Below are 26,750 nucleotides of genomic sequence, written 5' to 3'. Positions count from 1 at the left end.
TATATATATTGGTATTGGTATTGGTATTGGTATCAAAGGGGGGCGCCCTCGCGGGCGTCCAAGCACTTAGGCCACCAGATGGGCCCGTTGTGCCCCCAGGCCGCTCTAGAGGGCGTCCAGAATGCCGCCCCTCCTGTAGAAGGTCAGCAACTCCTTTAGCCCAATACCGTGCACTGAGTCCGGATCGATCAGGGCCGTTCCGAAGACTCCCAATCTTGCCCATGTCAAGGCAGGGCACTCGGTGAGCAGATGATACGGGGTCTCCTCCCCTTCCATGCACCACCTACACTCCGGGTCGTCTCCAATGCCTAGCAAGCAGAGATGCCTCCTAAGCCTGCAATGTCCTGTGTAGGCCCCTGTTAGTGCTCTACACTCCCTCCTGGTCAGTCTAAGCAGCTCCCTGGTGCGAGGAAGGGCGGGCCCATCCATCATAAGCCTCGCCTGCCTCATTCCCGGAGCAACTCTCCAGCCCCCCGCGGCCCGGTCTCTCGCCCAGGCTTCGAGAGCTCCCCGCCTCACACACGGGGCGATCCCCAAGCGGGGCTCTGGCCCTATATGCCTATGCGAGGAGCCCTCCCTGGCTAAGGCGTCCGCTGCCTCATTGCCCCGGACACCGGTGTGACCCGGGACCCAGACCAACGTGACCTTTCTCTCCTCAGCCACCCTCCTCAGTACCCCTTTGCACTCCTGTATCAACAAGGAGCGCGTACGCACTGACTTCAGCGCCATGAGTGCAGCCCTACTATCCGAGCAGAAGAAGACTCTCCTGCTTCCGTAGTTGAGCCGAAGCACCTCTCTGGCCGCCATCAATAAAGCGAAAATTTCCGCCTGAAACACAGTGCAGTACTGACCCAGAGGGACCGACAAGCTTGATCCCGTTGTCTCGCAGTACGCTCCAGCTCCGGCCAGATCTCCCATTCTGGACCCGTCCGTGTACCAGACAAGTCCATCCCAGGAGCCGACTCTGCCCTCTCTCCAATCTTCCCTTGATGGAAAGAGAAAGGTCAATTTATCAAAGAAGGTCATCTCGGGGATCATGACGTCACTCGGCATGCCCATGACCCCGCGATCCCCGCGACAGCCCTCTAAAATGTCGTACGGACCCCGATTGAGGGTTCCCTCCCTCCAGAGCCCGCAGCTCGCCAGCCTCACAGCTGTCCTGGCCGCCTCCATCTGCACCCGATCCGCCAGAGAGGGCAGCCCCACCAGAGCCTCCAGGGCCCTCGTGGGCGCCGTTCTCATGGCGCCCGTTATGCAGAGGCAAGCCAATCTCTGCAGTCTGTCAAGAACTAGCCTTGCTCCCGCTCTTCTGGTCCCCGGCCACCATGCCACTGCCCCATGCGTGAGCATAGGCACCACCATGGTACCGTAGATCCACTGCATGATCTTCGGCCCCAGGCCCCAAGTGCCCCCTACCGCTCTCCGGCACGCCCACAGAGCTCCAAAGGCCGACCTGGTCCTTGATCTTATATGTTCCTGGAAGGTCAACTTAGAGTCCAACCATACACCCAAGTACTTGACACTTCCGCTTGCAGAAAGAGGCACCCCATCCATCGAAATGTTGAGGTTGCACTCCATCTTCCTTTTCCTAGTGAAGATGACCATCTCCACCTTGCTAGGATTGACAGCCAACTTGCTGTCCAGGCACCATTGTGAGAATCTTACCAATGCCCCGTTCAGGAGCCCCTGCATCCTTCTCACGTCCGTCCCCTGCGTCATTATCACAAGGTCGTCTGCATATGCCTGAGCATAGACCCCGTGTTCTTCCCTCAGAATATGCAATATCTCGTTTACCACCAGGCACCACAGGAACGGGGACAAGACCCCGCCCTGTGGACAACCCCGTGATGAACCGATGGAGACCTGCTCCCCACCCAGTCTTGCCTCGACCCTCCTGTCGGTTAGCATGGAGCGGATCCACCTTACAATGGCCGTCCCCACTCCAGTACTCTCCACCGCCCTGCAGATCGAGTACAGGGCCGTGTTATTGAAAGCCCCTTCGATGTCAGCGAACACGCACACCGACAGCCGTCCCGAGCCCATACCCTCCTCCAACCTGGAAGTCAGATGGTGAAGAGCTGAGCCCACAGACCCGCCACTTCGGTACGCATGCTGAGCTGGCTCTAAAGGGGCCTCCAGCTCCACCCAGTCCCTCAGATACCGGTCCACCAGCCTCTACAGAGTCTTCATAATGAAGCTGGTGAGGCAAACAGGCCGGTACGACTTCGGGTCTGTGTAGTCACTCTTCCCTACCTTGGGAATGAACACTACCCTGCTGTGTCTCCACAGCTCGGGCACGTACCCCCTCGCAATGGAGGCCCTGAACAGGTCCATCAGCGGGCTGGTCAGGAGACCTCCGTCCCTTTGCAACAGAGCCGGAAATACTCCATCCCCGCCCGCCGACTTGAAGGGGCCAAAGCTGTCAATAGCCCACCTCAGCCTACTATGGGTAACCACCCTCCTTGCCGTGGCGTAGTCGCCTCCAAGACGACCCCCGGCTTCAATATTCCCCCCTGTGTCCGGATCAGCGGACCCTGGGAAGTGCGTGTTCAGCAGCTGTTGTAGTGTGTCCGCTGGTCCCGCTGTGTAGCCACCGCCGGTCCTGCGGACCACCCCCAGTCTACCCGCAGGGTCACTTCTGAGTACCCTAAGGAGCCTAGCCGCGTCGGGGGTATTCATTACTCCGTCGCAGTAGCCCCTCCAGGCCCTCCTCCGTGATGCCCGTAGTTTGTACTGTCTGCGGACCTCCCTATAGAGATCCCAGTCCGCCCCTTGGCTGCTGCTCCTCGCTGTATTGAACAGCCTCCGCACTTTCCTCCTGAGACGCTCCAGGGAAGAGCTCCACCAAGGAGTCCTTCCCACCCTATGCTCCACTGTCTCAGGGCAACTATTCTCGAACGCCCGCATCATAGCGGAGCTGACTCGGTCGGCGGCCTCGTCAATCTCCTCCATTGTGCGGTGTTTCCTTGGTAAGCCCCCTAGGCGCCAAGCAAGTTCCTCTCTATAGATATATATATATATATATATATATATATATATATATATATATATATATATATATATATATATATATATATATATATATATATATATATATATATATATATATATATATATATATATATATATGGCGGTAGTCATACTAATAAAACCTTTCCATCATTTGCGTTTTGCGTTTGAAGTAAAATTCGTTTAAATAAAATGTAATAACAATTTCGTCTAGATGGCTGCCCTCGGTTATAATAATTAACGGTCGTATTTGATTCTTTCTGTTATCCGGATGAGTTTGGTGTTGGCCTATAATGGCACTGTAGCAGTAAGTACTTTAACTATAAGACTTTAGTATTAAATAACTAAGAGCCGCTTTCATATTGTAGCCCCTGAAGAAGAAAATAAACATTTTCGAAAGCTTGGTGTAGCACAAAAGCCTTTTATTTGAGCCTCATCAGGACCGATACCCCAATTAACTAAAATTTGTTGTTTAACTAGCCGGTCACGACTACCGTTTTGTATATATATATATATATATATATATATATATATATATATATATATATATATATATATATATATATATATATATATATATATATATATATATATATATATATATATATATATATATTCCAAACACCGCTCTGTAGTAAATTAATTTATCTTTGTTTTTACTCAGCGTGAGGAACATATGTACTCTCTCACAGGTGATGTCTGTGTATCCTGTACCATTGTATCCTTTTTTACATAGAGAAGTAAGTAAGTGTCGTCTCTCTGGCTTGGACCTTCCCTAGTTCCAAATTCTGTAATTTAAATGTCTTTCAACTAGCATCTATGATCCATTTTTTTCCGGCAACCATATAGTACAATATTTATGATTAAATTACTTTAATTTTAAGACTAGTCCGGACAAAAGAGTGATTATTAACATCAACTGTTTGATAGCAGTTACCAGGTAATAGGAACCAAAAAAAGGTAAGCAACTGTGGTGTTGCATGTTGTGTATGTATGTATATACTTTTCACTGGAGTTAGTTTCATTTGGTAGACACACCGGTCAATTAAAAAAATATATAATTTTTTTAAAATTTATTTTAATTAAAAATAATCTTGAACATTTCCATTGAGGTTGCCATATTAAGTCACATTTGGAAACTTATTTTATTCGATAGAATGTCATTTTCATCCGGTTGATACTCTGGTGAAGGTCGATCTTACCTCGGATCTCAGACTAAAAAGCTTTTTGAAGATCTATAAACATTGCTATTACTAAGTACCGCTTATCTGATTCAATCGCAATGTTATTTACAAGATCGATCACGGCGATTACAGTCTTTAATGAAGCCATACTGAAATTCATCGATATGTTTGTGCTTACTAATGAAAGACATCACTTTCTTCTTAATTACAGTTTCAACAATTTTTGCAAACACACTAGCAACACAATAGGGAGATAAATACTTACACCCGTCGACATCTTCAATGCTCGCGCTGCGCCATTGTTCGAAGTGTTTTCGGAGCGCGAGCATTGACGATCCCAAGTGAAATCTTGGCAAAACGTCTGCAGGATTCCAGTCGGAGTTCAACAAACGAACGGATGATATCCCGGAATATTTTTTCAACATACAGCCACGACAAGTGGAAAATTAAATTTATTGGAAGGCGTGGAGATTAAGAAAATAAGACATTCCAATGTATTGCTTACCGATTAATTAGATTTAAATACTCCTTTATTGCACTTACATTCTCACAAAAACATTAATTAAGGCTTTTTTGTAATTTTTTGGTATATATAGTAGCAGATAGTTTGTAAATATTACATTTGATAAAGACACGGTGTTGTCGAAACAATTGCCATCGGAAAATATATAATTTCTTGAAAATCTGAACTATTAGTTTTTATTTATTTTGTTAAATGGATTTTCATCAAGTAAAAGCCACCTCAGTTCAATTTTTGAAAGAAGCTGAAATTGGTTTCCTGGCTATTTGGTATTTTAAATTGCTTCTATGTTGCCGAATATGTTCTCAAAACATTTGGTTTTTTAACAAATGTCTACAAAATAAAGTTTTTCGCAAGTTTATAAAATTAAAAACCAACAGAAGTCCCGCTGCAAGGAAAGCCCAGATCCAAGGCTAGACGAAATGGATGAAGGAAGAACGAAGACACGAGCACAGAAAACGGGATACAAATCACGTTTATCTAAAGGTAATACATTCTGAATTGTCTCATAGACTTATTCCCATGAAATTTGACACATTTGATTATAGAGTTCGAACAGACATTTCATCTATCACTCATAAAAAGTTTCTTAGACAAAAACTAAAGTTAGACAAATTAATTTCTAATACAAAAGTATCTAACAGCAAGCCAGTTATTACAAAGTATACTGATCACCAATTTTACAAAGGGTTCATAAACTTAAGAGAAACAACATTTTCTAAAAATGAAGTTGAATTTCTGGAAAAAGGTTTCAAATTTAACTTACAGCACTCGTACATTAATAGAGACTTAAACAGTTTAGGGGTCGATTGTGAATTAGCAATTAAGGACATTAACGATTCTAATTTAAACAAACAAGTATTAGCGAATATAAAAAACTCTCGATTAATAGATAACAACACCAAGAAATTTCTCATATGGCACTAATAAAAACTATCAAAAACAAAGGTTCTGAAAATAACATAATATTTATACGTGCAGATAAAGGGAAGACAGTTATAGCTATCGATCTCCCAGAATATATTTCAAAAACCAACAATTTTCTTAAACCAGAACTTTTCCAATGTATCAAACACGATCCCACCGAGTTATACCAAAGACCAGTCAAGGAAGTATTTACTAACTCCACACTGTTTAGTGGCAATGACAAGTATTTTTTAACAATTATGATTCCACAACCGCCGAAATTATATTCATTAGATTTCACCCTAACTCGGAAACAGGTTAACCCATTGGTTAAGCAAGATTTATTAGACTGCTTAATAGTATCTTTAAACCAAAATTATTTTGAATTTAATGGACAGATTTACATCTCTAAGGAAGGCTTGATTATGGGAAACCCACTTAGTCCTTTGTTAGCCGAGATTTTTATGGATAATTTGGAAAATATCATATTAGAACATCCTGTAAGTAAAAGTTTTCTGTGGTGGTATAGATACGTGGATGATGTCTTTCCTTCCTTTGTTGGAACGGACAGATAATTGAATTCTTTTTTAAATTACATTAAATCATTACATAATTGTATAAAATTCACTATCGAGATTGAATAGTATAACTCTGTTAATTTTTTAGACTTAAATATTACGAAAACGTAAAACAAATTAGATTTTTCCATTTACCATAAACCTTCACACAAGGACACAGTCATACATAACAGCTCAAATCACCCTTATAAACACAAAATGGCTGCATTTCACTCTTTTATATACAGACTTCTTAATACGCCACTCTCAACAGAAAATTACCACAAAGAACTTAATATCATTAAACAAATTTCACAGAAAAATGGCTACAATCCGTCCACTATCGATAAAAACAAATGCGGACAACACTAACAACACAATAGGAAAATTTTTAAAAAACAATAAAACGAAATGTTCAAAATATCAAAAGTCTACAGATTGAAATGCGGATCTTTTCTAAAATTTATATTGGACAAACAAGTAGATCCTTCAAGAAACGTATTAACGAACATAAAAGAGCGTTTAAAAACAATAGTCTAGATTCTAATTATGCTTCACACTTAACCACAAAAAAACACATTTTTGACGACAATTTTGATATTTTAAATACAACTATAAAAAGTAGAAAATTAAATTTATTGGAAACAATGGAGATTAACAAAATGAAACATTCAAGTGTATTGCTTAACGATCAATTAGATTTAAATACCTCTCCTTTATTGAACTGAAATTTTCACAACAACATTAATAAGGGTTTTTTTGTCATTTTTCGATATATATTTTCGTGAAAATCTGAACTTTTAGTTCTTATTTATTTTGTTTAATGGATCTTCATCAAGTAAAAGTCACCTCAGTTCAGACTTCCACAGGCAACTGTAATACTTTTTATAAAATTTCTGGATTCCTCTTGGTCCTCGGCTTTTGTTGACTCGAACTGGCCAACGTTTCGACGATCATCCTGTTGGCCACTTCAGAGCTTGACTGAAACTGAATTGCGTTTTATTCTGTACTTGCTTTTATATTGTTTGAGAGGCGCGGAGCTAAATGAGGGGCATAAACACCGTCTCGGATGACTGTTTCCCATATTGGTGACAGGTAGAGATCTGGGTCCCGGTTAAGATTGTTAGGTTGCTTATAGATTTCTATAGACTCTGGGTTTTTCCGTTGGTAGAAGATTGATTACATGCAAGAATTTTAGTTTTATCGAATAAAATTTCATGAGTTTGTTTGTCTTAGTCTTAAGGCTCTTTCAAGTTCTTTAAGCCTAGTTGATATATTTCGTCCGGTCTCTCCAATGTATTATTTTGTCCTTGACGGATCGAATTCTTGCATGTAATAAATTCTTCTACCAACGGAAAATGGGAGAGTTTATAAAAATCTATAAGCAAGTTAACAATTTTAACCGCGACTCAGGTCTCTACCTGTCACCAATATGTGAATCAGTCATCCGAGACGGTGTTTATGCCCCTCATTTAGCTCCGCCCCTCTCACAATAAAAAAGTAGGTACAAAGTAAAATGCCAGCCAGTTTCAAACAAGCTTTGAAGCAGCCAATAGGATGATTGGCGAAACGTTAGCAAGTTCGATTCATCTATAACCGACGCAGGAGGAATCCAGAAGTTTTATAAAAAATATATTCATTTAGTGAGACACCACCCCACTATTATTCTATGATTTATTGTGGACTGCTAGTGAAATTCTATAATATTTATCCTGTGATTATTATAAATAATTATACTCGTTGTTATCATTAAACTTTCATATTATGTCTAATTAAATTATAGTGTGAAAGCAAGAATAAAGAAAAATGTAATAACAAAAGATATTAAACTCTACTTTGCAAATAGCAAAATATTTTATACCCGCGCGGCTTTGGGTTTCGGAAAATGGTTTCTTAAATATATTTTATAATAAATTATATTTCCGCAAAACTCCAAAAGTCTTGAAATAATCGCAGCTTTTTAAACTTTAACCATTTAATGTCGAACTTTTTGATATAATTTCGTTATAACTTTACTAGCGGCTACTGGCAAAAATTGTTTCCCAACATCTTACCAAGCAAAACAATTTCTACTCTAACTAACTGGGTTTCATTAAAACTTAATACAAAGTTTATAACGTTCATAACGATAGAGTTTATTTAATACGAATCCGTTGGATAAAACCGGTCAAGCATCAATCGCATTAGAACCCCCCTGATACTTATTAACCTTTCCACAAAAAAGCAATCGTGTCTATCAATTATTCAGAACGTAAAAATTTGAAAATCCTTTCCGCGCTTTCCAATTTCCTTTTCCTGACTATCCGCCCCTGAGAATACGGGAATATAAACTGACAAGCACTTTGCAGTCTCATTACTTATTGAAACGGTTATCGAAGGAACTATCCGACTTCCCTTGGTTAGGTAACCTTCATCCCCACCACTCAAGGGTCAGTTTAGCAAATTATTGATATTGCGAATTAGATTGGTAATTAGTCTAACCTGTGACTGTCGTCTGTATGAAAGTCAAAGCGTAATGTCAAAATAATGGTATACTATGCACAAAGTTTGATAAACGCCACTTTAGCCACTTGATTCGGCACCAGCGGAGCACAGGGGAGCCAGTGTTTAATAAACGAGTGACTGAAAAAAAATAATAATAAAACAGGACTTCATTGATCAAAGATTAAATCTTAGTTATCTTAATCTGTGAGGATTTTGCAGCATAATTATTAAAGAAAAAAAAATAAAAACAATGATAATTTTTTTTTACCAGGGACAACGCATACACAAAAGCACAAAATAAATTTAGAACGGCTTTAGTTTTTTTTTTCGGAAACAGTCGACAGATCGTTTTTGCAGATTGTCGTTGATATTATGAAATTATAAACTACACTTTCGGTAAATATTAAACAACATTTTGGATGAGTTATTATATATATATTATTTTATGGTTTATAGCTTTTTTATTTTTAATCCGATTTTCATGACTTGCTTATCAGTTTGTTAATAAGTTTATTTTAATCTTTTTTTATGAGTTCAATAACTAATTTGCCTCGTCTTGGGCAGTATCATACAGGGTAAATCCAAATATTCTTTTCAGTCATCGCTTCAGAACACCCTGTGGGGAAACTATTGTATTTACGTGAATCCAGGATAATTGTTCTTGGAAGTCCGATTGCCAAGATTGGATATTGGAAATTTTTGTAAAACGTAAAATTTTGCAAAACTTACGTCAGAAAAATATCTAAACTTATTCATTGCGATGCAGCGAAGACTACAAGCTATGATTGCCGCGAGAAGTGGAAATGTAAGTTGTTAAAATTGTTAATGTTTATAATTAATTTTACCATGTTTGAAATTGAGAAAAAAAAAACAAATGGAATGTGGCATCATTAAAAAAAGAGATTTGGAATACGTAAAGGATTGCAGCATATCCAGCTTTATCCAATTATCCCCAAATTGTTTTCGCACAATTTTTTGAAGCTGTGACACAAAAAAAATACATTTACCATGTATAATGCTACCCAAAACGAAGAAAATTAGTAACTAAAATTAAAAAAAAAGCAATAACAATATATGGATTTACTAATCCATAAAAAAATATGAAAAATAAAAAAGTTCTAAACCATAAAATTTATCCCAAATTTTAGAGTCTTCTTTACTGTTCCCTATTGAGGGTCCTTGAACTAAGAGTGGTTAACCAATCGTTTTCGCTCTATATAATCGGGTATTGATCACTGGCGAATCTCCTGAATTTCCACTGTTTCCATTCACTTTTTATATTTTTCTGTGATTATCCAGAGTTCCGGACTGAATTCAGATTCAGACTTATCATGTATTTATATTTGCCGCATGACGTTAAGATGCAGAGCTAAATATTGCATTTTGGGGCATGACATAACCTATCGAAAATGTGAAGATTCTATCTAATATAACTGCTCTCAGGTCAAACACAACACCCTGTATTTTTAAAATTATATATATTAAGTTTTAAGATTAAATTTAAGTTTAAGTTTTAAGTGCGGACACGTACGAGTGACATGGACACGCGGCCTCTGAAGATGCCAAGTGATATTTTGGCGAATCCTGCACCAGGGTCAATATTTCTGCATGCAATTTAGCTACCGATAAAAAGTATCTAGTCATTTTCTGTTTAGTGCCAAGTTTTTAGCTTCTATCCATGTTCGTCTCCTCTTTTGCAAAATCTTTCCCAATGTGCTGTCCCACGTTTCTCTGGGTCTTCCTCTTTTCCGTTTCCCCTGCATTTTACTCTGCCAAACTCTTTTAACCGGTACAGTGCTGCCCAATCACTGTAAATGGCCCCACCAGCCAAGTTGTTTCTTTTCAATGAATTTTTCTATGGATTCCACCTTTAACTCTTCTCTTATAAGGGCATTTCTATTTTTGTCCCTTCTGGTTACTCCTTTCACTCTCATCAAGTATTTCATCCTTGCTGCTCCAATTTTGCTCTTGTCCCTATCTGACAATATCCAAGATTCGGAGCCATATGTAGAAATTTCCTTTTTATTTATGAGTCCCTTACTTTATACCTTATATACCTTTATACCTTACTTGCCTTTTCTATTCTATTATTTAATTCTGTGTCCTGTCCTCCTGTTTCTTCGAACATAATTCCCAAGTACTGGAATCTACTAACTTGTTCTATTAGTGTTCCACGTATTCTCACCTCTAATTTCTCTTTTTCGTTTGACACTGCCATAACTTTGGTTTTATTTATGTTCATTTTCATTCCGTTGTTTGTTAGTATCTGATCCCAATTATTTAGATTTTCCTCCAGATCCTTCGAGGTTCCTGCTATGATCGTTATATCATCGGCGAAGACACATTCCGATATGTTGATACGCTCTAATTGTCGGTATCCAACGTAAACGTTTTTTGATCGCTGCCATTTTACTTAGATCGTCCATAAAAGTTATGAATAATAAAGGGCTCAAACTACCCCCCTGTCTTACTCCGTCTTGTGTTATAAATGCCTTTGATCTCATGTTCTTACTTATTACGCAATTTCTTGTTTCGTTGTATGAATATTTAATAACTCTTAATAGCTTATTGTCAACGTTTCTGGCTTGTAGGCTTTTCCAGATTTTTATTCGCGGTACTTTTGTAACACTTTAGAATTGTTACTTGACTGCAATACGATCCGGTAGTTCCGCGCCTACATTTTAAATTCTAAGCGCCTTTTTTTCCTGCCTCACCGGCAAACACCTGATTTGCTCTGACGTCTGTGCTACCAGGCTAAGAAAGTCGTAATTTAATTCGCTTTATTTAGTTGTTATTACTAATGTTTCAAATACACACTTGCTAATAAATGCTCTCCTTAAAACTATACCCTTTTATCAATGAAGAATTAATTGAACCCGACAGCGTAATAAATGCGTATATATTCTCTTTGAATAAATAATTCGTTCGCGAAATAGATTCGTATCGCTAGTATCATTGGGCGTATGGCCTTATGCACCAAGTTCCGTGATTTCTCTCCGTTCCGGCATCTCTCTCGAATATCTGAGAAAGTAATCTATTTATCTTTCTCCCTCCTGGCTCCGAGCGACATGCGTGGTATGATATCGTTTTCCTGTTTCGGTAGAAGAACAGTGTGGTAGCTAGCCAAAAAGTGATTAACCTACCGGCTTTTTCTTCAGCCATCGCTTTGCGGATATAGGGTTAAATTCACCTAGATGTGTGGTCAGCGATTTGGTGATTCCGTTACTGTTCATATTTTTGGTTCGTTCGGAGAACTGCCCACACTTACTCTGTAAGAGGATTTGACTGCTACCTGCTGCCTACCAAGCTTTCACCCTCAAGAACATCCATCGAGGGTCCTTGGAACACCCGTACTCTCGTTGGAGCACCCGTATCTCCTTGGAGCCCTGTACTCGCCTTAGAGCACCTGTACCCCCTTTAGGAGGGCTCGCGTTTCGGAGGCTTCTGGATTGACCTATTCGGGGAGGATCCAAACTCCGAAGTTCCTGTGTTCTCTGGATATTGGAGCACATTTGAATCATTGCTTGACTACTGACTCACTTGATAGATCTGCGCGAGGTCAGACACCCCCTGTAGGCTGCACTGTTCGGGAATAAACGAGGTGACGTCCAGTTCGATGTAAGCGCTACGCGAGATATTGTTAGGCATACCCTTTTTTTTGTTTTCCGTTTTTGTTAAGCTCGGTAATTTAATCGATACCTTTATTGCTATACCGACACGGAAATTCAATAATCATGTAGTTTTACTCTCGAAAATTTGTGTACAAATGCTTTGAAAATTTATGTATAATTATTTGGGGGACGGCAATTGAATTTTGCGGAATTTAGGTTGGTATGTCGCGGATTTGTAGTTTCTCATTATCGACGCTTAATAAATAACGTAGACCAGTTTTCATCTATCTTTTTTTTGTCCCCTTAACCTTCACGACTATCTTTTATCGATTGTACCAATTTAAATTTAATGGTAGGTTTCATCGTTAATGTTCTCTTTTTTTTTTGTAAAACATCGGGTTGTTCACACCATCTGAGAGACTGTAAGGTCTGCTACTTCCAGGCGCCCTAAGGGTAAATAGTGCTATATTTTCTTTATTATTCGTGCCCCCCCCCCATGCTTCAAAACTCTGAGCACTACGGGTAACTAATTTGCAAGCACCCAGCGACCCAGAAGAAATTCAATCTTTTTTTTATCTATTCATTTATTTACCCTTTTTTTCCTCTTTCTTATTATTCATTTTATTTTTTGTTCTCTTTTTTTTTCCTTTTCTGACCAGTATTTCGCGTTGATTTTATATATGGTTTAGACCAAGAGGTGCGTGGCACTTTATCAAACGCTTTTTCCAAATCTAAGAATGCCACGTATACTGCTTTAGATCTTGCCAATTTTCTCGAAATTATTTGTGTTAAAGTGAACACGTGATCTTGGGTACTTCTGCCTTTCCGGAACCCACATTGCGTTTCTGCTAGGGTTTTCCAATCTTCCGGTATTTCTTCTTCTACCCATACCACATTGAAAATTTTTAACAATAATGTGATCGCTTTTTTTCCGTGTTTTTTACCATCTCAGCTGTAATCTTATCCTCACCTGCTGACTTGCCGTTTTTTAGCTGTTTCATTGCGGGAATTAATTCTTCTCTCATTATAAGTTGTTCATTTGGTTCTGTCTTTTCTTGGTCTACCATTTGTTTACCTTCGTATTCTATCTTTTTGCCATTTGTTTTATTTTCGGAATTGAGCAGTTTTGCAAAATATTCTCTCCAGCGCTCCATTATACCTGCTTCCGTTGTTAAAATTTAATACAAAAAAAAATTCATAACATCTTTATTTCCACAAAAAAGTAATTAACTGTCTCGAAATGGGACACCCTGTACTCTCCTTGTCCAGTTGTAGCTACATAGATCTTAAATAGTCTTGGAGATATACAGCAATAATTTTTTTGTCCATTTTTTATCCTTGAATTAGATCCCTCGTAGAGATTTTGTAAGGTTCCCACTAAGTATTACTAATGTTGGATAGCTGTCACTGAAAGAGTTTTAGTCAAGCTCTGAAGAAGCCACTAGGATGATTGGCGAAACGTCAGCAAGTTCAAATCAGCAAAAACCGACGCAGGAGGAATCCAGAAGTTTTGTAAAAAGTAAGATTGTAGTCTATTCGATATAAAGTCTGGGAATTTCAAAAAATATATACTTACGCCGAATCGCCTATATTTTTTACACATTAGTTGAGATTTATGGCTGTTTACATTAATTCGCTGCAAAGAGGTGTTTCCCTTAGAAGGAACAAATTAGTTGTCGTTTGAATTTTGACATGTTTGTTTCGCTTTCTGTACCGTATATTTGATTTCTGTAACTTTCGTCTTCTCTCTTTATTTTTTTTTTATATCTATATTAACTCTAATTATATTCATCCTGACGAATAATGCGTTTAATTGATCTAAGTAAGAAATTCCCAACATATTTTTTGTTGTTGTTTTAATGTTTTCCGTTTCTTTTAAAAAAATAATGTTAACTTTAAAGTTTGTACGTCGAACTTACATAAACAATAAAAACATTTTTCGCATTGACCATTGGACGTTTTTTGTGTGCTTGATTCTGGAGAGTCAAAATGCGTTCTGGTAGATGCAAAACGCGTTTTGATCATATTTTCCGTACATTGACCGGAATCGGAGTTTGCTCCTAACATATGCATTTATCCTCCGTAGAGAGGCTTCATTGTAGTATTGTTTATATGAAAATACTAATAAGTGTCTAAGAGATCTCATAGAGCATGGTCAACACATGCACGACCCAACCAAGTATTTTATCATTTCCCAGGGTGTATTTTAGAACGGGTCGCGCACCACTTGCCATTTCGGATTTGAGGAATGGTTAGTTTACGCATTTACGCATGCATTAAACGTACAGTTTGTTTCCATGGCAACATTTGAAAATTTCGTTTTGTAGAGAAAGAAACATTTGAAATTCGCAAGTCAAGACATTCCAACAAAGATTTTTTCTACTCCCGTCTGTAAAATACCTAATTACCCACCGATCTAGCGTGCGGGAAGCGTCACTTTACCACGTCAGCTTCGTTTCCCATGAATCCGAGGGATTTGGGAGCAATCGGATGTTTTCGGAGATATTTCCCACGCTTTGAAATTTGACGTTTGTCAATTCTGACGGTCATATCAGTGAATATATTCGAGGTTTGCCAAAATGTAGCCAAAAAATAGCGGTCGTAGAAAAAGTATAGTATGCAACACTTCCGGTAAACTTTTTAACTCACTCGTTTATTAAAAACTCGCTCCGCTCATGTCAAATAAACTCGTGAGTCAAATGCCGTTTACCGCACTTATTGCATAATATACTATTTTCTACTCCTGTCTGTAAAACACCTAATTACACACCCATCTAGCGTGCGGAAAGCGTCACTTTACCATTTCAGTTTCGTTTCCCACGGATCCGAGCCACTTCGGACATTTCCGGGATTTTACCGCACGGATTAGGGAGCAATCGGATGTTTTAAGATATATTTCCCAAGCCTTGAATTTTGACGTTTGTCAGTTATGACGGTGATGTCAGTGTATGTATTCGTGTTGTTTTGCGAAAATGTACCGAAAAACTAACATTAAAAACATTATACATTAAAAAAGTATACTATGCAACACGTTCGGTAAATTTTTAAGTCACTCGTTTATTAAACACTCGCTCCGCTCGTGTCAAATAAACTCGTGAGTCAAATGCCGTTTACCGCACTTGATGCATAATACACTATTGTGCTTTGGTATTTTTCATACTTTTGGCGTTATAGGGACTAAACTAATACAAAAATAACGCACACCTTTGACTTAATTTTTGAGATATCATATTTATTGTATTAAATATGTAACTGCTGCGATACTGCATAAATTAACATGTTCTTGCTTTTGTACCTGTTGCTAATTCTGTGCAAGTGAAAGAATGCTACGAAAATCTGAAACTACTTCTTGAGAAAATCAAATACAAGGACCTTAGTTTGATGATTTGTGAGACTTTTACTAGATCAGCAACCAGGATATAAGAAGTATCCCTGGTTTTTGTGTATGTTGGACAGTAGAAACAAACAGCAACGTTTGGCTAAGAAGAACTGACCAAACAAGATTGCTTTCGAAAAATCGTCGCTGGGGGGGGGGCAAGTTCGTCGCAAGTGGCGCGAAGCAGCTTTTTATTTTAGAAATAAAGAGCTTAGCTGTCTTTCTTGGTAAAGGGACGCATTGTTTTTCTATAGTGCTCCTGCGGACCACCATGGAATTTTCGAAAACTTCAAAACTGTATAAGGTGTCTTCCAAGCCTAGCCAAACTTCAAAGTTACAGGAAACTATGTTAAATATTAATATTTTTACAAATAATAATAATCGACGAAACATAAAACTCTCTCTCGATGCAGTTTACGGCAGTGTTCAAATAAAATTATCCCATTTTTAACGGTTTCTTTTATCGCCAATAATTTACCAACAAGATTTCAATATGGATTTTTTTCAAACGTATGTGCTAGACGAAAACCGCAAATACAAAAATTGTAGCTCTCGATGCGTCATATAACACTATTTGAACTAATTAGCCGTATTTTTTACGATTTTTGCGGCTAATAATTTACTATGTAAAAGAACAATTTTCTAGTTCTTTTAGATTTTTGCCAATAATTTGAAAACCCTGTATAAAATGGAAAAAATGCCTGAAATAAATGTTATTGCACCGGATCTTTCGCATCTGCTGGTTAAAGAACTTTTCCGATATAAATAATATTTGGTGAAATTTGATTGCACCCAATTTCTACCGTTTAAATGTGGACACGGACTTTTACTTCTTTGCTAAATTTGAAGTTGATATCTGCAAATTTAGGAGACTAACACATTTCTGATTTAGCACCGAAGATCGGAAACACCCTGTACAATAGGTGAAAACTTAAATACTTTTCTTTCTTCTGTTATTTTTCAGTTTTTTGAATTTGCTGCGCACCCTGCATATTTTTGAAAAAATATTTTTATTTTTTTTTTAAATACTTATACGACCCCCCGGACCCCTATTTTGAATAGGATACGTCACAGGACAAAACTGCATATATGTGCCAAATATGAAGTCGATTGCTTCAAATTTCGGACACTCATCGTGTTTCATGGCAATGTTAAAAAACAGTCGAAAATCGTGAAAAAAAATGGATGCGTCAGACCGAGGCCATTTCTTACAACGGTTCGATAGTTATTCAGGAAAAACCAAAAACAGACAACAAAATTTTTTTTTTGACGCTGATCATTTCTGTACCAATGGCGATCCCATAGCCGAGATATAAAATTTTTTATACGAACGTAGAAAAATTCGATTTTTCGAAAGTAATAAGGCTAATTAAACTCTCGAATAAAAACTATTCTTCACAATAGTCTTATTGATGTACGAAAAATTCTCTTACCACCGTTGCAAATTAAATTAGAACTGCTGAAGCAGTAGGTTCAAGCAAATATAGATGGAACAGATGCAAAATAAAGGAACGAATTTTTTTAGGGCCTCAAATAAGGCGATTAATGGTAGATCAAAACTTTATTATTAATTATTTACTCATTTACTGATCTTATTAAAATTTTTCTAGAATACAACAAATATCCAAATTAAAAAGGCATTGTAGAAAACATGGAGAAATCTAGGGACGTGGGACTCTCACATCTGATCTACTTCTCCGAAAATCTTGGAGCCGTGAGTGAGGAGAAAGGTGAGAGGTTCCACCAAAATTAAAGAAAGAAAGAAATAAAAATATAAATAATAATAATAATAATAATAAATAGCAAAAATAAATGGTCTCTGAGACTGTGCTTTTAATTTAAATTTTTTGATTCGGTTTTTGTTCTTGTGCTAATAAAAATAATGTTTAAATCAACTGAGATTTTCATTTATTAATTATTTTAAGGTTGATAAAAAACATAGATATAGAGGAAAATGCGTATAATATGTAGGAGGCATAAATTATATAGAATCAAATGTCAGACGGAAATCATCTTTCAAAAGTTTAAAAATTATTAACCTGTGCGCTTCTGCAATTTTTAGCACATATAACATATTTGAAATTAATGTAACAATGGAACTCAAATATAATTATAACAAAAAAGCAACACAACTAAGGCCAAACAAAAAGTACAGTTTTTATAGTAAGTGTTGAAAGTGTCTGCCTTAAGTACTTAATAGGCTGGAATATGTCTAGATTATTTTTTATGACACCACAAGTTAAGATATAAAATACAAACAATATTTTTCCGCCATATTTAATATCTCCCCAATGGTCGGTTTTTGATCCAACCTTTATACAAACAAGGAATCACCTTCTAAGTTTTTCGTATTTATTTTGAAACACCCTATATATTTATAAGTTTATTTTTGTTGCATCGAGTTAAATATTTTTGCTACGATTTTATATTTTCCATTGATTTTCAAGGTAGGTAGGTGGCTAATATGGAGTTGATGGATGGAAACTAACATAAAAAATCGATAGATACTGTAAGATTCATTTTCAGTTAATTATCGGAGAAGTTAACATAAACTTTAATATCTTGTTATGTAGAATTCAATAATTAACATGCAATTTTTTCTCTACATTACTCTGCGAATTAACTTAAATTCTAAATAAAAAAAATCTTTATTTAGTCCGGCGACATATTGTTTCTCTTCAAATGTCAAACATGGGTGACATTTTTAATAAACTGAGATACAATATAAAGAAGGAAGAAAAAAAACTGTAATAAATTAGGAGGACAGACTGCTACGAAATACCTGCCTTGAACAAAATAAACAAATAAATGAATAAAGACTATTCGGAACATGATTACTAAAATTTACAAATATTGGATTGTAAATAACAGATTTTTTAAAAATCTTAATATTTTTATTTCTATATAAGTTTTACTGATCTTATAATAATTAATATTCTAATAATTATAATTATAATTATATTTATTACTTTAATAAACTACCTGTAGCAACGCTGTTGTCACATTACTTTCATTCATCAAACTCGTATTTCTATTGTATGCAAATTAGTGTGACCCTAATCTAGCAAATATTCGACGTGTGTAGGTAGATCTGAAAAACTGTAATAGGGCACTTTACGCTATAACCTTTAAGTTTACCGCCGTGTATAATGATCCCTGTTGCTACATTAATTGCTCGGTCGTTCAAGCTTACAAACGAGAAGAACAGAGATGATGAACTGAAGAAAATTGGTACGTGTCTTCGGCAAAACGGATACCAAAAGCGCCGGACAATAAACAAACAACAGCAGCCGCAAGAGAGAGTGCAAGACGAAACCCAACAGACATCGATCTCTGTTCTGCCAAACACCAGGCAGAATCGGCCGGATGTTCCAGAAACACGAGATATCTATGGCATACAAACCTGATCATCCCATTGGAGCAATATTAAGAAACCCAAACACAAAATTTAAACACAAAAAAATTATTTTGGAAAACTAACCGAACGTGGAACAGACCAATAGGAGAATTTCAGCTCGAGGATCATCGATTAGTCATAAGAAATAAACAAACAAAAACTTTAAAACCGACACAAAAGGCCTTAGTAAAATTTATCATACAATTCTGATTTAAATTTAAAATATAATCTAAAAACTAAATAAATAAGAGTAGCTGTTACAAAAATAAATCTAAAATAAGAAATGCAGTAAATAAATAACATCGTCGCGAAAAAAACTTACTTTCGTAGTTCTGTACGTAGTCCGCACGATAGATTGGCAGGCACGCCCATACAAATTGTTATTATCAATATTTACACCATTTATATTTCTGTTTTAATCTGTTTATATCTATAGTTTTATTTCTACAATTTTAAATCGTGCCGTCGTATGTTGTATCTAAATGTTTTTATTTCTACATCGATTTCAAAATTAGGGTAAGTTTTATTGTTCTCGTTCTTGTTGCCTTGTATAAAACCCTGTCAATTTTTGAGATATTTTTGAAAAAGACCGAATACACCGGTCAAAACGTTAAACAAATTTATTATGAATTAGAAACTTTCTTCTTTTGTTAGCAAATTATGGAAACGCTACGTCGATGATACATTTGTTATTTGGCCTCATGGTCGAGAAACCCAAGTAGATTTACTTAGACATTTAAACTCGATACACTCTAACATACGTTTTACCATTGAGTTGAACGCTAATAATAACCAGCCATTCACAGATATTCTTATCAATAGAAAATCAGACCTAACATTGGGTCATTGTGTTTACAGAAACCTACGCACACAGACCGATACCTTAATGCATGGTCACATCACCATCCGGCCCAAAAATTATCGGTTATCAACTCTCTTGTTTACAGAGCCGTAAAACTATCTCACTCCGAGTCGCTAAAAACAGAATTAAAACACCTTGTCTCTGCTCTTTTCTCTAATAATTTCCACATTAAAGATATTAAACGTTCCATCAAAAAATACACTTCACCACAACCTTCCAATAGCAATGAGGCTGAAAGCAATCCTACACTTGCCACTGTGGTCCTTCCTTACATTCAAAACATCACTGACCATATATCAAAAGTTCTGAAGAAGTATAAAGTCAAAACCAGATTTACCACTTGTATAAAAATCTCTCAATATCTGCGGTCCGTCAAAGACAAAATTCAATTTGAGACGCCAGGAGTTTACAGCATTACATATATATGCGGCAAAGAATGCATTGCAGAGACCGGACGAAAAATATCAGCTAGACTCAAAGAACACGAAAGAGCCTTACGACTAAGACAAATAAACTCATCAGCTGTTGCCGAACACACTCATGAAAGCGGGCATCAAATTTTATTTGATAAAACTAAAATTCTTGCATGTAATCAGCTCTTCTACCAAAGAAAAATCTGAGAGTTAATAGAAATCTATAAACAACCTAACAATCTTAATCACAACTCAGGTCTCTACCTGTCACCAATTTGGGAATCAGTCATCTGAGACGGTGTTTATACCCCTCATTAGCCCCCTCCCGCCTCAAGCAGTATATAAAAGTAGGTACAGAGTAAAATACGAGCCAGTTTCAGTCAAGCTCTGAAGAAGCCAATAGGATGGTTGGTTTCACCAATTTCTACTAAGCAAAATCCGACGCAGGACGAATTCCAGAAGTTTTGAACTGAGGAGGCTTTTACTTGATGAAAATCCATTTTTCAAAATAAATAAGAACTAAAAGTTCAGATTTTCACTAAATTATATATTTGGACATGACAATTGTTTCGACAACACCGTGTCTTTATCAAATGTAATATTTACAAACTACCTGCTACTATATATACCGAAAAATGACCATAAAATCTAAATTAAAGTTGTGAGAATTTAAGTTCAAAAAAGTAGGGTTACTTAAATCTAATTGATCCTTAAGTAATACATTTGAATGTCTCATTGTGTTAATCTCCATGGCTTCCAATAAATTTAATTTTCTACTTTTTGTGGCTGTATGTAATATATCAAAATTGTTGTCAAAAATGTGTTTTTCTGTGTTTAAGTGTAGCATAATTAGAATCTAGAGACTATTGTTTTTAAACGCCCTTATATGTTCGTTAATGTGTTTCTTGAAGGATCTTCCTGTTTATCCATTTTTTTTTATTCCAGTCGGAGTTCAACAAGCGAACGGATCATATCCCCGAACATATTGTCAACATATTTTTCCATCCGTGAATCAATACGTGAAAATGAAATTATGCAGTACAATTAAAAATCAAGGCAAGTCCTAATAATTAGTTGAAACATTTAATTTACCTATTTCTGTTCTTACGTTATTAGAACTTAATACATCATTTATAAAGAAAAAAGTATATTTTGCGAAATATTAAATTATTATTAAATTAAAATTTGAATTATTTGCGATAAAAAATAACAATACATTTCATTTATTTAATCTATCATAGAAATTGGTCCAACAGCAGGTGTTCAGTGTGATCAGTTCAAATAAGTTAGACTCACCTTTGTAAACGTTTATTTAAGAATAAATCGAAACCAATGATTAACGGTTTATTATAAAGACCTTGTCCCTTCATCTGTACCCCATAATACCAGGTCGTGTAATAACTGTGCACCAGAGTGGCAATTCAAACAAAGAACTACGGTCTAATTTCCTGTCGACCCTATATACGGCCTTGCGATATTTTAGAGATGTGTGCGTGTGTGTTTTAGTCCTAACTCTTTGGTAGTCTCGGCTATGCAAATATCCGGCTAATAGCCTCGTGCCCTACAACTGTTAATTAACTAAACATTGATTTTCGTTTAGTTTATATCTGATAGTTCACAACCACCGTAGCGTCGGCTTTTCCAGCCCAGCATTCATGGATTTCTTCCTACCCTTGCGACTATCAAGGCAATGAAAATAATAAATCAAAATTTTTTCTTATTAAATAATAATTATTTTCACTCATACATGGTTTCTCATAATCGCGTAACAAAGTAAGATTATATAAAAAATATAAACATTGCATGAGGATACCGGAAATCATAGGAGATAATGTATCGGTTATATTAGGAAAATTTTGAAGGGTTTTTATGACAAACTTAAATCAGCCCGCAAAACGATTCCAGCGTAAATCGCTACTGAATTTTCTCTGCAGCCCTGGAATTTATTAGCACTTACACGTTTTTAAGAAGAATGTAATGAAATAAAAGCAAACAGATTTTTTTTCATTTGTCATCATCAATTTTCTTATGTGCATCATATTGAATAATTTATTAATTAAATAGATAATATAAAAAGTTTTATCACGTGATCCTTTTATCCTAATTATTAGGGCAACAAAAGCGTCATTCGTTTTTTTTATAGTAATAGATCGCATCGGCTGAACTAGTACTAATTTATTATATTACTAAAAATTTCTTTAATTAAAATTACATTTTAAGGGCTTGGAATTACTTACTAATTGCATTGGACTAAATAAACAAACTGTAATTAAAATTTTTGAAATTTACTTCTAAATAATTAAAATTGTTGTAGTAACCTCGTCTAACTGTTGAACTCAACACATTGGTTAACTACATCGGGTGTGACGCTTTGAAATGCTTCTTAAACTAGATAAATCGTAATTCGTCCTATGTTTGAAAATTATGTCGGTACCTTTACATGATGTACTCCTACAGATAAAAGTCGAGAATAGCTAGATCTGGCGATCGTGTATGCTAGAAAACCACTGAATGTGCCCATAGCGACATTTATTTTTTCAAAGCCTGTTATGTTTGTAACAATAACTGTCAAACTTTTTCATTGATTGGGCTGTCAAATGTCTTTTGCCGGCGATCATGGTGAGAATGATGATAAATTCATCACGTGATACGTAATTTAAAAATATATTTTATGTCCTGTCTAATAATGAAAATAATCAATTTTCTTGAAAACAAATGAAAAAATTCTGCTTCCCTTTATGTCATCGCATTCTTCTTATAACAGTGTTCTAATAACGTACTAATCCCAAAATTATATTGGTGTATCTTGAGCTTTGCCGACAAAAATAGAATATCAAACTTATTTTATTTGCTCGAATTACTTAGAAACAATTCTTATTGGATACAGATTTAAGTTTCTCATAAAATTCTTTAAAAGTCTCCTAGTTTAACCTACCCTGCCTATCTTATGACTTCCCTGTGCTATCTCATCCTTATATTGAACAAACTGCATTGTACTTGGATAATATTGAAGAAATTGGTGAAAATTTTAAAATATTTGTTTTTGGTATGGGCATAAAAAATGTGTTACTATGTCTAGACTTAATACGGGGAGCATATAATAGTTGCAATAAAAAAGTTATTTAAATTTTAAATAAAGTAATGAAATATCCAACTTATACCATACCATACATCAAAAATTCACGCTGAATTTTTTCCAGGTTCTTAATACGACAATTGCAATCAAGAGACCGAACTACTTATAGTATTTTTTTATCACTACTGTATTTTGAAGGTGTTTTGAGACTTCTGTCAGTACCTTTTTAACATGAGGAGCAAAGTGCAATTTCGAGTCGAATATTACTCCCAGGTTACAAAACGTGTTAGAACGAGAGAGAGTTTTCTCAAAAAGATGATAGTCATATTTCACAGTTACACTCATGGTGGAAAAAGAGACTACCTTACACTTGGCCATTATTATTTAGAGAACAATTGTTGACTTGTTACAAACTATGCTGGAGAGTAAGACAATTCTCTGAATATCAGATTTTTGAAAACAAAAATTACGTCGTCCTCATATATAAAAAACTGACATTACGAATGTCATTAACGAAAATGTCCATTAATAATGGCCCCAACATTGAGCCTTGAGGAACGCAACTTTTGACTAATTTCCTAAAAAAACAACCTCAAAAAATCTGAAAGTGTAATAGCATAGAGGCCATTCCATTTGAAAAGCTGAATAGTATGTGATTTGGGATATGGCAACATTACCAGAAGAAATGGTGGAGAAGCACATGAAACATACAAATGTTGTCAAATTATTTATCAAAAAATGGCTCTGTATATCTTTTAAGTTATTACCCATTACTGCAAATAACAAAAACGTTACAACTTTACTAACTATACCAGTGGCACACCACAGCACACACAAGAGGTTAGGACATTCGCAAGTAATGAGTTTTACTGTCTCGTCTTTTTGTTAGTACACCCTGTACATGAGGATGCTACTCATAGCCAATCTCAGTTGGTGTTTGTTAAGTAAACAATAATCCCTAAGAATACCTATTACCATGCGTAATTTTTTCCTGAACATTGTTTGGTCTTTGTTTCGTTTGGATAGCTCAATAGCTTCCTAGCTAAGCAATCATTTTCTGTCTCGTCCCATTGTTTTAGATATTGTTTCCAGGAGTTTTCTTTTATAGTTTCTTTAATGACTGATGTCGGCAAACGGACACTGGTCCTACAAAATTTAGTCTAGGATTTTTCTTAAATGCTTTTAAATCTAACTAATTGCGGCTACATTGTCAACTGACGAATGAACGAGGGTCCATGAACTACCAGAATTGTGTGTCTTCTATCTGTCTAGACGCATACAGTTTTATCGGTAACTGTGGGCCTAGTAATTTCTTTTGCGGCTACAGTAATGCCAGCGAGTTCTGCCATTATCACACTGGACATCTTACCCATAACCATAAGAATTTTAAGTCTGAGAGATTTGGAGTACATTCTGCATATCGATCCTTTTTCCTTAATAACAAATGATAATTTATCAGATATAGCACAAAATTAAAGTTAAATTGTAGATATGTTAATTTTTCAAAGAAACTTCCAAAGGCTACTGTAATGCTTTTTACAAAACTTCTTACAAATCTTCTGGATTCCTCCTGCGTCGGTTTTTGCTTAGTCGAAGTTCAGTTCCAGTGAAGCTCTAAAGGAGCCAACAGGATGGTTGGCGAAAAGTCAGCAATTTCGACTAAGCAAAAACCGACGCAGGAGGAATCCAGAAGTTTTGTAAGATGTAGATATGTTGTTGCTGAATCGAACATGCTGATGTTTAATGAATCATTTTGTTGGCTTCTTCTGAAGATCTTGATAGATATTGTAGAAATATCGGAGACCCCACACTGCAGGTTATTTTTACAAAATGTGACAAATTGCAGTGGAAGCAGTACTTTTTATGAAAATAGTGCATTTTCTGATTCAATTATTTTTATACTTAATCCGGCAGTTTTCCAATTCCAATTGGGGAACCACTTCCGAAAAATCTACATTATCGACTTTATGTAAAATATTTAACTAACCAATGCAGTTTTCGAAAGAATTTTGGGATATCTGTTGATCTTATGCATGTGACTAATGACAATCTGCGTACTTGTGATAAGAAGATGAACACTGCTCTTATTCTGTGAGATTATTAATTATTAATTAAAAAATGATGGTTTTTATTTTGAAGGTAGATTTTAGTCATTTAGTGAATAATAATAAATCTGACAAATACTAAGTGAACTTCCTAAAAAACACAACGTGAAACTTACTCCTGATCACACTAATTTTATAATTATTTGAAACTAGAATAAAGTCGATTTTCTTGAAAGCAATGGTAAAATTTCTCAAGACAATACTAAAAACTTGGGAATAGCAATCTTAGGTTTAAGCAACGCTTAAAAGTTATATTCGAAAGAACGAATTTCTCCCTGAAAATGCTTTAATCACAATGATTAAGGTTCTGCCTGAATGTAAGCACCAAAAATAGAATACAAGATTTATATATGGCCTAAGAAGGTATGATCACGTGAACATATTTTTATACAAAATTATTAAAAACAAAGATCCACTCAGAGAAATATTAGTATTTCATTATAATGTGCAGTATGAACCATAGGAACAAATTGTCTTTTTTATTTATTTGATGATTTATTAAAGTGTTGAGATTTTTAAATCTAAATTAAAAAAAATTCACTTTATATACAACAAACTACACTGTCCTTGATAATCATATTGCATGTAATCTAATTTTTATGAATTAGTTCAAATTAGTCTCTGTCTCTGTAACTCTACAACCCAGGGTATTTAGGTCTGCTGTTAGGTTGTCTCGCCAACGCAATCTAGGTCTTCCCAACGGTCTTCTACCATCCGGTACTTCTTCCCACACTAATTTAATTAGTCGTTGGTCGTTTTGCTTTCTGACATGACCTGCCCATCTCTGTCTTTCCGACTTGATTATTTTGACGATGTCTGGGTGATTGTATATTTCTTCAAATTCCCTGTTCGTTCGAACGCGATACTGTTGAGTGACATCATTTTTGGTTGGTCCGTATGTGCTCCTTAAAATTCTCCTCTCTGCAATTCTTAGTAGGTTCTCATTTTGTTTTGTCAATGTCCATGTCTCACATGCGTATGTCATAATCGGTCTTATAATTGCGTGGTATAGGTATTTCTTGGTGTTTCGAGATACATTTTTCGATCTCATTACACTTCGCAATGCAAAACAACAACGATTGGCACTCTGTATTCTATTATTAATTTCCTTCGTAATGTTGTTGTCTGAGATGATGGTCGCTCCCAAATATTTAAACTCGTGGACCCTCTCAAAGTTGTATTGGTCCATAGAGACATTTTGGCCTATTCTGTCTCTGCGCTCTGTTCTTGTGGTTACCATGTACTTTGTT

General features: G+C 36.3%; 2 protein-coding genes across 8 annotated transcripts in view; both read right to left on the bottom strand.

Moving 5' to 3' along the window:
* LOC132700285 (fasciclin-1) overlaps positions 1-26,750 on the bottom strand; it is a 613,802-nt gene that overhangs the window by 245,862 nt on the left and 341,190 nt on the right. The window lies entirely within an intron of this gene.
* LOC132701080 (uncharacterized) lies at positions 89-1,599 on the bottom strand. Its single transcript, XM_060668748.1, has 2 exons — positions 715-1,599; positions 89-684 (listed from the first exon to the last, which is right to left on the bottom strand). The coding sequence occupies exons 1-2, from the start codon at positions 1,576-1,578 to the stop codon at positions 106-108; spliced, it is 1,443 nt and encodes a 480-aa protein (XP_060524731.1). The 5' UTR covers positions 1,579-1,599; the 3' UTR covers positions 89-105.

The sequence above is a fragment of the Cylas formicarius genome, unplaced genomic scaffold (assembly GCF_029955315.1).
Source record: "Cylas formicarius isolate icCylForm1 unplaced genomic scaffold, icCylForm1.1 PGA_scaffold_4__25_contigs__length_36172078, whole genome shotgun sequence".
Taxonomy (NCBI): Eukaryota; Metazoa; Arthropoda; class Insecta; order Coleoptera; family Brentidae; genus Cylas; species Cylas formicarius.
Note: the sequence above shows the minus strand (reverse complement) of the source record. Positions and strands in the feature narration are given on the sequence as shown.

Bases quoted from the DNA above. Each gene is read 5' to 3' on its own strand.
- LOC132701080 (XM_060668748.1), bottom strand. From the start codon at position 1,578: ATGGAGTGCAACCTCAACATTTCGATGGATGGGGTGCCTCTTTCTGCA. The intron at 685-714 runs GTGCGTACGCGC...TTGATACAGGAG, and splicing joins CACTCATGGCGCTGAAGTCA to TGCAAAGGGGTACTGAGGAG.